Here is a 14,878-nt window from a genome sequence, read left to right as displayed (position 1 = left end):
GTCATAAGTTAGGTTTTGTATAGTTGCAATTATGACGTCATAGCCGAGATGGCAAGTTGACGTCATAATTTGAGCTTTATCATCCGCTGCATAATGCGCGTGCTAACAAATAATTAAAAAGAATGCCATAAGCATTAATAACATTTGAAATTGAAGCATTTCATTCATTCATAGTAAAGCATTGCAGATTTTTTAGAAGCATGATATCCTTAGATCTGTTCCTGAAATTCTGTGATAATTGTATGGTTTTTTTACTAGGGTTATATCATTTTGATGTTGACCGCGATAAGGTTGCTGTAAAAATCGACTTCCATACCATTCCACTGACGGCGACGGCAGCCATAAACATGTTTTATTATTCACTTATGAAATAAATTAACCCGCATCTTATGTATTGTCTCGGTAGATTATTCGTTAAATGATTTGGTAATATTTGCCAATTAAAAACTTTTATAGAGGTTAATATGGTGTTACATTGTTCGGGAAATAATATTCATCCCGGCCGGTATTACACCATATTAACCGAATCAATAGTTATTAATATTTATATCAGATACTGAGTTTACTTAAAGAAATATCCATAGAATTAATTGTTAATGCGAATACATTTGTACAAGAAGAACGATAGCCTTAGCACGCCACCCTGTGGATCACAACATCGTGGAAATGTGACGTCACAATAAAACAATGTGGAACGTCAGAACATATACTGTATTGTATATCTTTGCATGCGATTCAATTTCGCAGGCAAATGGAAATTGCGAAAAAACAATTGCTGCGAAAAAGTGCTAATCGTAGGTATAATAAAACCGTGTGACTCTAAATTGCGAAATTATATCGCCAAGAAAAAGTAATTAAGCATGAGTCGCCAAATTAATTTACCGCAAAAGTTAGTTGGTTTAGTGTAGTATATGTATTTTTGTGTGCAAATGATCATGCATTTAACAATTTTACTTTCTTAAACACGCGTACAATAAAAAAAAAAAAAAAAAAAAAAAAATAGAAACGACCTTTACAAAGGATTTCCCGACATACTGAATTAAGATTTAGCCCTTCTCCCTGACCTTATTGAAGAAGGCTGAATACTATGATATTGGTACTAATGCAAAACGAGCTTGGAGTGCGTTTTTAAACATATTCACGCGATTCTTAAACATCCTAAACGATTATGTGGGGCCGCGGTGGCCCAGTGGTTAAGATGTACCGACATATAACCACATGCCCTCCACCTCTGGGTCGCGAGTTCGAATCCTATGTGGGGCAGTTGTCAGGTACTGACCGCTGGTCGATGGTTTTTCTCCGGGTACTCCGGCTTTCCTCCACCAACAAACCTGACACGTCCTTAAATGACCCTGTTAATAGGACGTTAAACTAATCAAACCAAAACGATTATGTGCATGTTAACTTTTAAGTTTTCAGATGACGTATTAGAACGTACATGCGGTAGTAGTAGGCCTTTATACTAAAATATCCATGCTCCGCGTAAGTTTTACTTTTGTTCGTATTATTAGATTTTCGAACAAACAATTGCCTTCTGCAACGCCGCCATTTTTTGATAGAGAATTAAACAAAAAAAGAAGTATGCCATTTTTTATATACCCTAGACACCTTGAAACGTACAGTGATATGGTTGGTATATAAAGTGACAGCATTTTTTTCCTTCGTTTTATTCCACTAAAAGTGAAAGTTATTGAGGAGATATTTGACATCATTCCCACATGCCTCATCCACCCTGACACACACACACACCTACGATAAAAATTTAGGAGACTTTGACATCTGTCAATCACAAACCACAATGGTACTTCGTGTCGACAGTCACATAAAGATGTCCATTTCTAGTAGTTTAATTTTGCGTATAGACATAAAGACTTCACTGAAGGGTAACGTATCACTGCATGATACGATTGAAATAAGATAAAATGATGACATTCTCAGTCCCCATAGGTTTTCATAAAAGAACACGGTAAAATCAAGGGGAGTAACTCTGATATGATGATTCGTGGAGATGTTGGTTCCGTCGCATTTCAAGTTATCTGACATGAAGGGTCAAAATTTCCTATAACTCATCATGCTTCGTTCGTCGTTGTCCATCGTGTGCCGTAAATCGTTCCTAAAACTATATTTCATTCGAACTACTTCTCAATAACCGAAAGTTTCAAGGTACTGATATTGAGCCTGTATCATGCCGAAATGAAGGGCTACCAATTTTGTTAAAATAGATTACCTTGACCTTCATTCTAGGTCACACCTGTCAAATAGGCTAAAACATTTCAGCTACTTCTTGTCAATAACTAATACGCCTTGAGACAGGATATTAAATATGTATCATGCTGCGATAAAGGCATACTAAATTTGTTTTAAACATGAATAACTGTGATATTCATTGAAGGTCACAGGGGTCAAATAGGCCAAAATATTTTAATGACTTCTTGACAATAACTACGAGGCATTGAGACCTTATATTGGACCTGTAGCATGCTTGGATGAAGGACTAGCAAGTTGAATTAATGGCCTTGACCTATTTTAAGGTCAAAGTGGTCAAATATACCAGAAACTTCGAGCTTATACTAAAGAATTCCTTGCATTGCTTTAAGTGTTAGCCAATACAGTATTATTGGACTCCGTTGTATATCATATCAATAATCAGAAGACCATGATGCCCCATGGGCCTCTTGTAATGGTATACGTTGAACGTGAAACACAAATGTCGTTTTTATCGAAGGAAAGTCGTAGTACGCAGAGAAAAAAAATAAACTAAAATTCTATGAAACGATTCTGCATGGAGCGACGGTCCCATACAGGTTAAAGAACAAAATGCAACTCTTGAAAACGTGAAGAGATAGCGATAAAATATTAGACAACTTTTTTTTTTCAAAAATCATTTATCATTTTATCACCACGATCAGCATTTACTTGATTCATTTCTTGACATATTGACAAAATAGCCGTCTTCCTCAAAATCGTCCAATAGCAAGCGAAAATGTTGCGGTGACGGCTTCTTTTATACCAAATGTATTAGCAAAAGCTATGTACATGTTCCATCCGACTAATGTGTAACAAGCCTAGCAATTTCGTATGTATTTATCTCGAGATTTTGTCCAAGTGACGTTGGATCATACATCATCTATATGCTCTTTTCCACACCTGCCTTAGTTACTGAGAGTGTAAGCTGTTTGCTGGCGTTGACATGGACATATTCTCCACAACCGAAGACATATATTTCTTTCGCGAACTTTATTTTTTTCTGCCGCTAGGCGTTTCCCGCCACCGACTGTCGTCTGCTGGTGACAGACAAGGACACCAACGCATTGCCCCTCGCAAATAGCTCTGTCACGTCAACTCGGGCCTGACAAATACCAAAAGTTGGTAGAGGTAAAAAGTGATGAAATATTGTAAAACGTTTAAATTACCGAATATTTTCAATTATTTTATCTTAGCGATTTTTGAAGGTTCGTGTAAATCAAGGCAATACATATCGTTTTGTACCATAATTTATTTGACCAAACGAAATTACTTTAATATTAAGGTTATAATAGTATATAATAATCTTATTTATCACATACAATTTTATCTTGTCTTTGTTACATTTCATCACAGGGACTAACAATCTGGTTGTATCTTGTACTATATTATACACAGCAGACTGTTCTCACATTTTGTTACATCATTCAGACATTAAGGATAAGTAGCACTTACACTGTCACTTTCCGGAACATCTGAAATTGTATAAAATTGTATTTGTAACTTATGTATCACATCTATTAGCAAGGACTGTCTGTAGAGTCAAAGTCAACCAAATTTCTATACTCCCGCTTTTTTACCAACGACTTCTGTAGAGATCAACCTACAAAATGATTTCCAAAAGACCACAATGTTAAAGTTTCCGGATCTATTAAAGCTGCTGACTCTATATCTGGGATCCTTCAGATCTAATTCTCACCAGGATAGCCATTCTCAAATAAGGTGCATTCTGCAATGAAAAATCTTTAAATTCAAACGTTTGTACATATTCATTATCTCCTTTGATATTTGAAGACTAAATTTCCATCCCATTTTCCAATTTTATATCATAATAATTACCTAGGGCCGGTCAGAAAACATCTTTACTTTCTTTACTTAGGTCTACACCTTAACTAATTCTTAAGTAAGTTCAACCTGTAGTCTGGACAAAATTCTATCCTGGACTCAATCTTCGCCACTTTGAAGGTCTATTTTGTATTTAGTTAGCTGTTCCCTGTAGCTTCTGCTGAACCATGTCACTACTGCTCTCCCTCGAGAAGGAGGGCGAACAAACACCGAACGTGACAAAGCTGTTCTTTTAGTACACGCCACCTCAATTTATAAACTGTGAACATCGCGGTGATGATCTATAAGTTGCAGCCTACATCAAGGCGTTACGCATGACAGTCGTTGTCATAGAGATACGTCATCAACTATACAATGTAGCTGTTGCACCAAAAATCATGTTAAAAATGGGACTTCCAATTTTTCAGCATTAATTGGTGTAAACAAATGAAGGACTTATGAAGGCGAGAAACGCGCGAAACACAACCACTAAATTAATGACTTAGTTTTACTTTAATGATAATTTAATTGTCATAACTAATTTGGGAAGTGTTTGAACAGAGCGATACTTGAAATATATTCATCACGAGTCTTTGACACTAAATCACAGATTCGGCAAGATGCGATATTTGAATTATTTTCGAATAGTCTTGGAGTAAATGCTGTAAGCACACCTTCGGAAACCCGGTGTCTAAATTCCACTACACTCCGTTTATGACTATTTCACTTCCTTGTAAATTGAATCTAAAACCTGTTTATATCCATCAATATTTACGTCAGTGCCTGAAGTGTCATTTCTTAAAAGTATTCTGTCGATTGCAAATAGTGTGCATCAGGATATGCGAGTGCTGCTGGTTGAGTTGCAGTTGTATTACAGACATTCGAAATGGTATATGTAATACAAATCTGTCTGCGTAGTTACTATTCTGTTGATATTGAATCAAAATGCATTGAAATGAGCTTCTATAGATTACTCAAGTCCCTTAATAGCAAACAGTAGGCGAGACATTTAAGCTTATTACAATATAGTGCAGCCATGACCTTTTTTTATCTATATCTTCAAGGTATGTCGAAATCGAAGACTGATTACATCATAATAGTTTGTTACTAGCCCAACGTACAAATATTTAGAAATTGCAACTGCAAAAAGATGGAGCAACATAATCTTTCGTCATATTATTGTCTTTTCACTATAGTATGAGCCCATTTAGTAAAACACGGGCCGCGTTGTCCGAGGAGTTAAGATGTCTCGACATATTACCACAAGCCCCCCCCCCCCCCCCCACCTGTGTAACGAGTTTGAATCCCACGTGGGGCAGTAACCAGGTTCTGGCCCGCTGATTAGTGGTTTTTCTCCGGTACTCCGGCTTCCTCCATCAACCAACAAACCTGGCACGTCATTAAATGGCCTAGCTGTTAATAGGACGTTCAACTAGTTAAAACCCCACCCAACACCAAACCCAGAGTAAAACGCATTTTATAACAGAAAACAGACGAATTACGGACAAAATACATTTCATTTGGTTATCAACAAACTGTATCAAATCATAAGTACAAAAGATGTTTTTAAATATATGTACAATTTATATACATTTAAAAAAAAAATTCTATAATTTACACACATCGCTTTCCAAGTTCTCTCTCACACACGCTCTCATTTTACTTCATAAGAAAATTCAGTCTTCATATTTTTTTTCTTGAAGACAGGTTCGACATATAAATTAATTTCATTCCATATCACAGTAATATGACAATGTTTTTATCGCCATATTTGTAGATTAGTCTTTTGTTTTGGTCAAATATCAACGTACAAAAACAGCGCCTTGTAGAATGTCACATAAATGTTATCATTAACTTTTAAAACATTATTAAGTTGAGAGTAATGCACTTTTTTAATTAACAGGAAACGTCTTAAAACATTGTCGTTGCCTATCCCTTGTTAATCGTCTCCTTAGCTGAACAAAGCAGTTCCCCAGCCGATGGATCCTGGAGTCTGTGAACATAAAGGAGTATTGTTGAAGGTATCGTTACCATGGTGATAGTGGAATATCGAAGTTTATAAATTGACCAAATTATTCCACTGAACTTGTCTGCTGTAGATCGAATACTTGAAAAGAAATTCAACGTTCTTGATTGCTCAATACAAAAATTCATAAAAGTTTAGCTAAGAAAATGCTTTGATATCGTTAATCATTACATCAGTAATATAAAGAACATGATCATCAAATTAAGTATAGATACTCAGACAATAAAAATATCTGATAGTCCTGAAATTTAAATAGTTACAAATCAGTCATTGACAATATTACCACTTGTGATACATACTAGTGAGTTTCTATGATATAATTTACGGAGGTCTAGTATGCTGATATTTTCTATAATATATTCTGCATTTGTAAATTAAAGGTTTATCTGTCCTTGCGAATAAGTATTATAAAACTCTTTCGTAAGTGGATATGAAGGATAGGGATATTCTACCCGAGGGTCACAAAATGTAGTAAAACCCGAGGCTTGCCGAGGGTTTTGCAACATTTTGTGATCCCGAGGGCAGAATATCCCTGTCCTCCATTTCCACTTATGAAAGAGTATTTTTCTTTCATACCTCGACGTTTTAATGCAATTTTATAACTATAATATCCCGCCAATTTTAAATAAATTCGAAGAAATCCACGACTGGAAGTCAATTTTCCATACATGAAAAATAACGTGATATTTTCAACACAAATTTCGTTGCTTGCATCTTTTATAACCAGTCAATTTTGTGAAAAAAAAGTTAAAGATGCTCCACCGCCGATAAATGGTATTTTATCATTATCAAAAACAAGAGCAGACGATTTAGTATTTTTCTTCAGTCACAAAAGTTACTTACTTTACATCATAACCACCATTGGAAAGTTTAAGCTTCTATTTTTTTTTCAAGTAAAACATATGAAAAATAATTAATTGCATCCAGGAAAAATTCCGTTGTACTATATCCTATATGGAATGAAATACTGATTGCTCATTCACCAAAGGCAAAAAGAATTATTTTATATTATTTTTTGTGTTAATTACACATCTATATACACGATTAAACACCAATTATTGTTCAAATAATGAATATCATTTATGCTCTATCGGCGGTGGAGCATCTTTAAAATTTTACCGAGGAAATAGAGATTTCGTTGACGCCGTGACGTCACGGGGCTTTATTGCATGGGTAGCCATGCAATACAGCCTCAGGCGACACGAGTGTATTGCCCTAGACCAGCCAGTATTACACGTGAAATTATGAAATAATAACTGTTACATCATGTATTTGTGAGCGTAACGTTATATTATTCAAAGAAAACGATGCAATGTGTGCTCGCAAAGTAATGCCGTGACACAAAGATACCTACCATCAAGGGAGATAACTCTGTAATATGATAGACAGAATACCTACTTATAGATTGGTAGTATATTTGTATCAAAAACATAATCTATGTTTCATTAACCTCTACAACGTCATATTATCATGCAACATATAAATATTTCGTATTGATTCTGAATTAATTACAGTTGCATACATGATTCATTATTGCTTTAATTTAGCCGGTCATTGGCAACACTGACTTTACCGACACACTGTCTTATCCGACACGTTCGCTCCTTCCTACGGAGTGTCGGTAAAGTTAGGTTTCATCTTAAATGTTTCGACAACATATAATCATTATACTTTGGTATTCATAATACAATGTTAAATTTCTATGATTTAAAACTACATTTACATGTATTAAACTACATAGAGGTATTTCCTACAATACGAAACAATGTTGGTTTATAACAATATAACTGCAGTTACCATTCAATGAATGCGACTGCGTGGATATTGTTACATGCATATGGGGTGACAATGCAGCATACAGCAGGTATTGGTAAGATGCAAATACATGTGTTCTGTAGGGAGATTCATGCACTTGAGATATCAGATCCAGGAAATACAAATCCTAATAGTTATCATGTAAGAAACATGGTTTTGTATAATTCCCTTATAAAACTAAACTCTTTTTTGTTTAAAATTTGGAAATTATCACTATCATTATCGAAAAATGAAGTTTTTGTACGTGTGAAATGTACATGTAATAGATTTTTTTTTTAAATTGCCGTTGCGTAAATATTAAACCTGAACTTGCACTTTTACTGGGATGTCTCTTTAAACAAATTCCACGGCTATGATTATAGAATTCTAAAATAACAGATTTTATTTGATATAACATTTTGAACGGCTTCTGAAAAGGAACACAAATAAAGCTTAAAGTATAATTTCCAAGATGGAGAGATAGATTCTTTACATTAACAAATCAATTGTATCGACATATGATTCATAAGGCTGGTGTTCCGTTAGCACTGGTTTAAGATAGCGATTTCTTTACTTGTATCACATTGCAACACTGATTGGCCAAACTGTCGGGCCACACTGTCGGACTATTTATTTAAATGTCGACATGATCTTCACTTTCATTATTCCATTTCACTGTTTGAGGTAAGAACATGAAGTAGCAGAGCATGACATAAAGTATGCTATTACAGCCGAAGTGGCAGCTCCGGCGGTATATTTCACATGGAGACGAAAAAGTTGTTAGTAAATTACAAAAGGCATAATTCACAGCGGTTTATGCCTCATTCTTAGACTGCCTTGTATCATTTATGAAGTGATACATTAAAACCCAAAATCGTATGTATTGATTATTATGTATGTTTATAATATATGATACATTATATCTGTTATACATGATATATTCTAATAATTATTGTAAAATATTAATCTATACTTTCTATTTTACTATCTATATTCCATACATGTTTATCTTTCCCCTACTAAATTATATATATTGTTATGTAAAAATTGTAAATAAAACATAAATGCATTTTAATAAAAGCGACATAAACTGCCCCCAAAGCATGGGTGTATGCATGCATCCTTTTCAAAGCAGGTGTGCAGGGAATACACTTTCTATAAAAATATATATAAAGTCATTGTAATATCATATTATCAGAATTTTTAACGTCTACCAAAATTGTTAGAATAACTATCAGGAGAAAACATGTTAATTAATAAGATTGAAGATATTGTTATATTGAATAGCTTAGCACTGAAATGGCCAAAGTAATCTTAAACAGTAAGATCTATAAAATTAAAACGAATAATTTCAACTGCTGTTCCAATAACTTTACTACAGATGTTCCGACAATAAAAGTCTAAAATTTATCTTAGTTATTGAATGGTACCTCGATGTTGACCCATAAGAACTCATTCTACATTATATCTGCAATTTAGGAAATAATTTTAAACCATTAACTTATCTATAACTGATGTGTCATTATATAGTTAAGAAAATGTACTTTCCATTAGTTGCCTCATTGGAGCTCAAAAGTTCTACATTTAAAGAATATATGATTTTATTTGACATTAATAACATAATTTGGTGCTACAAGGTTACGGAGGTTTTGGTATGTATTATTCATCTACTGATTCATCCTTCAACTGCTGAAGCCCAGGTGTAAATGATAGTGTCATGCTGTAGGGAGTGTTCATTGCAACAGAGAAATTGGCAAAGTGATGATAGGCTGATAAAGAATAATAAATATATATACATAAATATACGTATAAGCAATTAACAATAACTACAATACAAGATTCAGACTAAATGAGAGAGCCTCACCACACATTTTCGGCTGACAAAGGCTACTGCAAAGATGAAATCAAGTGATACAATAAATAGCTGTCAATCAACGAAATCAGTGATCGTCATTCTATACAAGTATAATAGCTGTTTGTAACCGATATTGAGACATACACCAATAATACACATATCGTAATAAAAAGACAGTAAATAATATAAAAGGGAGTATGATATAGAAGAGTTGAGCTGGAATATAAAAACATACATTGTTCTCAGTAAAGATGCCGTTGAACTACAACAGTGTTCAGACGAGGGCCAATCGTTACAAATAAAGGTCCTCGGCTAATTTCTTATTTACATTTCAACAAATTCATAATCAGGTATATCCTGGAAATGAAAAAAAAATCATATTTGCAGTGATAAGAAGTTAAATTATGTTGTTATCAAAATAGTGTGTGCATGCATAATGTCTTGATTTTGTTCATTCACAGGACACTGCTAGTGGTTTTAAATCAAAAGCAAAGCAAGTACAAGTAGTTTAGAGTTAATACCGGGGTTGCTTTGTAATTTTTTGGTTGACGTTCTGAAGTATGAAAAGTAATATTTTACTGAAATAAGCCTTAACGATCCAGCTTTAACTTTTCTGTTCATTTTTTTTATCCTAGAGACACTAAAATATGTAGATCTTGAATAAAATAATATTAAAACCCACTTACTTCTAAGACTGCATTTCATAAATAGTTGCAAATTACCCTATCACCTTATTTTCTTGAAAAACTTTGGATATGTTAACATGTTTACTGTAAAATGAAACAGAACGATCGAAGTTGTTAACAGGAAGTGATAGTTATATTATTTTTTCAATACCATTACGTCATTATCTCAAAAACTGATGACTTTGCTCACAAAAATGAATGACGCAATTAATACCTACTCAAAAGAGCAGATAATTCTACATAATGACTCTAAAAGACACGAACATAAACTTTGGTATTTTTCTATCTACTTTTTTCAGAAAGTTCCTTTTATAAATCGTTTACATTTGATCTGTCAAATTGCTTTTGACAGACATTATTTTAAAGACGCGAATGAAAATGACTGCTTTATTTTTACAATTAAAATAACCTTGTTCTAAGTATATCTTCAAAATCTAGTCCATTCTGGATTCTACAGCTCAAGAACGTTTCATGTTTAAGAAATATGGAAGATAATTCATGATTAAATCGTTTCTACTACATTAAGATCTTAAAACGTTTGCTTCTTGACTGAATGTGCTACCAGATTGTGAACAGTTCTGAAAGTGTCTGTCCCGGTGAATAGTTCTGAAAGTATTTGTCCCGGTGAACAGTTCGGAAAGTATTTGTCCCGGTGAACAGTTCGGAAAGTGTTTGTCCCGGTGAACAGTTCGGAAAGTGTTTGTCCCGGTGAACAGTTCGGAAAGTGTTTTTCCCAGTGCATGCCATGTTAAGAGAGCTCCAAGCTTTAACATACACACCTTACTCATCACTGAACTTTACCTTCATATCCTGTTTACAAATTAAACATATCCAATTATAATAAAGAAAGTATGTAAATCTTGAACAAGAGGCCCATGTGGCCTGTATCGCTCACCTGGTTGTAATTTCAAGTAATATTCTGAATACAGGATACATCCAATTATAACAGATCGTATGTAAATCATTAATTTGCTTCTTGATTTTAATAATGAACCCATTCATCCATGAAGTAACATTCGAACACTTTATCTCAAGAATATAGATTTGGGATTGTTTATTATCAACTTTGAGTGGTAAATATGTTGTCATTATGACCTAAAAGATGCAAATATATGTGCTTATACATAAACTGACATATACAGTTTGAACTATGCGTTAATATATGTGATATTATATTTAACACCAGCATGAGATTCTGAAATAAGGAAATTAATTGTGCAAAAGTTGCCAGGAAATATTTCAAATACAAATAATTCAAGGTTGATTTTAAATAACTTTGCCCATGCATAAAATAAATTATTACTACATAAGGAATAAATCTGAAATACAAGACGAATACAAAAAAGCATGGTGGATTATTTCTATTTCAGTTGTAAGAGACAATTGGAAAAACAGAAAGGTGCATAAATCAAACCTAATTGAAATGTCGTTATACATTTGGAAGGTAGCCTTTTCAATTCATTTCCAAATTAAAACGTATCATTATACCATCTGCTGAAAATGACAGCTAACGAGGGGGTGGATATTGATTTTTTGAAAATTTAAAATTGCATAGATAAAATCTTACTAATGCATGTCATCAGACTGGAATTCCATTCATTATTACCTTAATGGGCTGATTTATGATGCGACATGCAAACACCGAGACAAAAAAGGCACTCAATGTAGAAATGGGATCGAAGTACCAGTTGACCTCATCGAGTTACACGTGCATATTAAAGTATAATCTAACAGTGAAAACAGTGCAGACGACAATTCAGTCTAAAGTGCGATGACATCAAATAACAGAGATGTCCAATAAAGTCAATATTTGCTGTGTAATAAAGGGGTATATTGCACGGATTTAGAAATCTTCATCAATTGTAGATTTGATTTACAAGTGTTTGTTTTATCATCGTAAATCCTCTAAACAACGCAGAATTATCATTGAGATACACGTTACTTGTTCTTCAACAATTAACAGACAATGCGCAGCTAAACCTGTAAATTTGTACCATAGTTCTGGCTTTAAAATAATCGAGAAGGTCAAAAGAAATCAAATAAAAACATATATGAGATAAATTAAGTGAAGTTTTCATGTGCCACACCCGTATCTGGTTATAGTGAGATAAATACTATTATATGTGTGAAACGAAAATTTCAGAAGAGCGTTTAAATTTATACGCAATTAAAATAAACGATATGTTTGGTTTATATAATCAACGAACAAAGCCATTTTGATTACACATAATCGGTTAATTGGCCTTTGCCTGTTCAAATGCGTCTTAGCAACGTTTCAACTAGTGTACTACAAAAATGTTTATATCATTTATGTAAATATGACGTATTTTACTGTTTCATATGCAAAATGTATACCTAAATTAAAAATTACTGGATCCACAATATAACGGTTTGTTAGATATAACTTTGAAATGTTCTCTTTTTTAACCTTAACTAATCTTGTATATAATGATCTGACAATTGATTTGTATTTTGAATATGTATTCATTATGTTTTTTCAGAGGAAGACGTGTAAATATCATTCAAACACCATACACCAGAAAGCATGTAGTGCTATTCTACCAAGTCTGCAGGAGATTTCATGCCAAGAAAGACAACTCAATGAACATACACACACGATGGGTGAGTACAGGGAGTTATATACCTTTATATAACTGGTTACATACCTGTTCGTAATGGTACACAGTTTGACAGTTCTGTGAGAAGAAAATCATTATTACATACAGGATAAATATTCTCTGTTAAATGATTATCAATCGTTCATTTTATATGAACCTTTGAACAAATCTGGCATGGTGGCTGCAGAGTTATTGACCGTTGATATATGATCATAATTAAGTCATGGACTCATCATACAATGAAACCTGTCATAGCGACCACCTCTGTATAATGACCACCTTATGAATTGAACAATTTTCTGAGGGTTCCAAATGGACAATTTCAATACAATTTGCCCTATGTATAAAAACCACTTGGATGTAAAGAAATTTTTTATTGGCCCCTTTGGTGGTCTTTATGGACAGGTTTGACTGTTATACTCCTAAAACTAAATAACAATGTATATCCAGGAAATTAGCATTAAACAATAAATAACACAAAGCGAACACTAAATTGTAGAAAAACTGCAATTGAAACAAATAATAACAAACTAGCAGTATTTCAGAACTAGCAACCAACAAAATAACGAGAAAAAAACACACTCTTCTTTGCAATGATGTAGCATCACTTAGCTGGTCATTACAGGGAAAAACAACAACTTGTTTGGCCACACTCACGTAAACTGGTCTCTGGTCTGCTTTCCTCTCGGCTTGTTCCTTGTACTGTAGTATGGCCCAGATTTCATCTTTCATCATACCCCATCTGTCTTGCATCCGCGTCTTACGTAAAGCCTGCTGGGCAATCCTGCAAATTTACATTATTTGTCATCAGGTCAAAAATCATACTCTTTCATATACTAATTAAGGATTTATACTTCTAAAGTTTCAGTCCCGTTGAAGTCTCGTTTCGACAACGATCAAAGAAGTTATGAGATTTTCAAATACAATTTATCAACATCTATAGCAAGTTGCCAGTTGCAAACTTTGTTAAAAAATCACATTTCTATTTTCAGTAGATTATACCGGGATTTTAAGAAATGGCCCATTTGGCGGCCATTTTGAAATTGTGTCTTTTTTCGCTTTTAGTAGAGCCACAGTATTACCATTTCTCACTGAAATTGTTTTTGCTAAAATCATCAATGCGCCAGCAATTTTAGCTGTATCGAGCTAATTTTTGCTGTAAATCTTTACTTGGTTTGTGGTAATCTGATATTGAGCACTAATATGTTAAATGGTACGCTTTTGTCAGTTTATTTTTACATTTAATGGTAATTTGAGCACTTTTATTTTTTACTCTAAAATACTAAAAAAATAACAAATATTCAAATGGGACAAAAAAGTAAGCACCCCCCCCCCCCGATTTTTTGTCTGATTTAGAAAGAACAACCCTTTCCCTACTGATATCCAAAATATTTACAAAAGTTTAATATAATAACTTTTCCTATAAAGGGTTAAATTTGTCAAAAAAGGCTGAAAATGGTGCATTTTGTAGCTCAAAATGAAGGGGTAGCGGTAGCATATTTGTTATTCTGAGAAAAAAATATTAGTCTTATTAATCAAAACTGGTTTATTTTTAAAGAAGACTACTAGAAAATAAATTCTACAATTATCCATACATATCAAACACTTCGTTAGGCTTTGATCTCTTGTGTATGTGGTCAAAACGGTAAAATTCCCATGAAATCCAATATTTTGTCAACTAGGTATCTTTGAATGACAATAGCATAAAAACGAGCACACGGACATATGTTTTTTCTTCCATTTTCTTTTATGGTATGAACTCTTATTTCTAAAAATCTATATGAGAAAAAAAGTTTAATACAAGAAAGTTTTGACTTCTCAGAGGGGTACA

At 33.6% G+C, this 14,878-nt stretch overlaps 1 protein-coding gene across 8 annotated transcripts in view; it reads right to left on the bottom strand.

The window, feature by feature from the left end:
• Positions 1 to 5,571: 5,571 nt before the first annotated feature.
• Positions 5,572 to 14,878, bottom strand: part of LOC138333773 (WD repeat-containing protein 93-like) — a 33,548-nt gene continuing 24,241 nt past the window's right edge. For 5 of the 8 annotated variants that reach the window (XM_069282346.1, XM_069282348.1, XM_069282350.1 and 2 more), the window contains 3 exons: positions 13,705 to 13,831; positions 13,096 to 13,125; positions 5,572 to 6,061 (listed from right to left, as the gene is read on the bottom strand). In XM_069282346.1, the coding sequence (XP_069138447.1) occupies positions 6,020 to 6,061; positions 13,096 to 13,125; positions 13,705 to 13,831 (199 nt within the window). In that variant the 3' untranslated portion in view covers positions 5,572 to 6,019. Of the gene's footprint in view, positions 6,062 to 9,752; positions 9,779 to 9,802; positions 11,240 to 13,095; positions 13,126 to 13,704; positions 13,832 to 14,878 lie in introns of those variants that run through there. The other 3 variants (XM_069282353.1, XM_069282347.1, XM_069282351.1) reach the window with 3 other exon arrangements.

This window comes from Argopecten irradians, chromosome 10 (genome assembly GCF_041381155.1).
Source record: "Argopecten irradians isolate NY chromosome 10, Ai_NY, whole genome shotgun sequence".
NCBI classification, from domain to species: domain Eukaryota; kingdom Metazoa; phylum Mollusca; class Bivalvia; order Pectinida; family Pectinidae; genus Argopecten; species Argopecten irradians.
The sequence above is the reverse complement of the archived record's forward strand: the minus strand, read 5'-3'. Positions and strand labels throughout refer to the sequence as shown.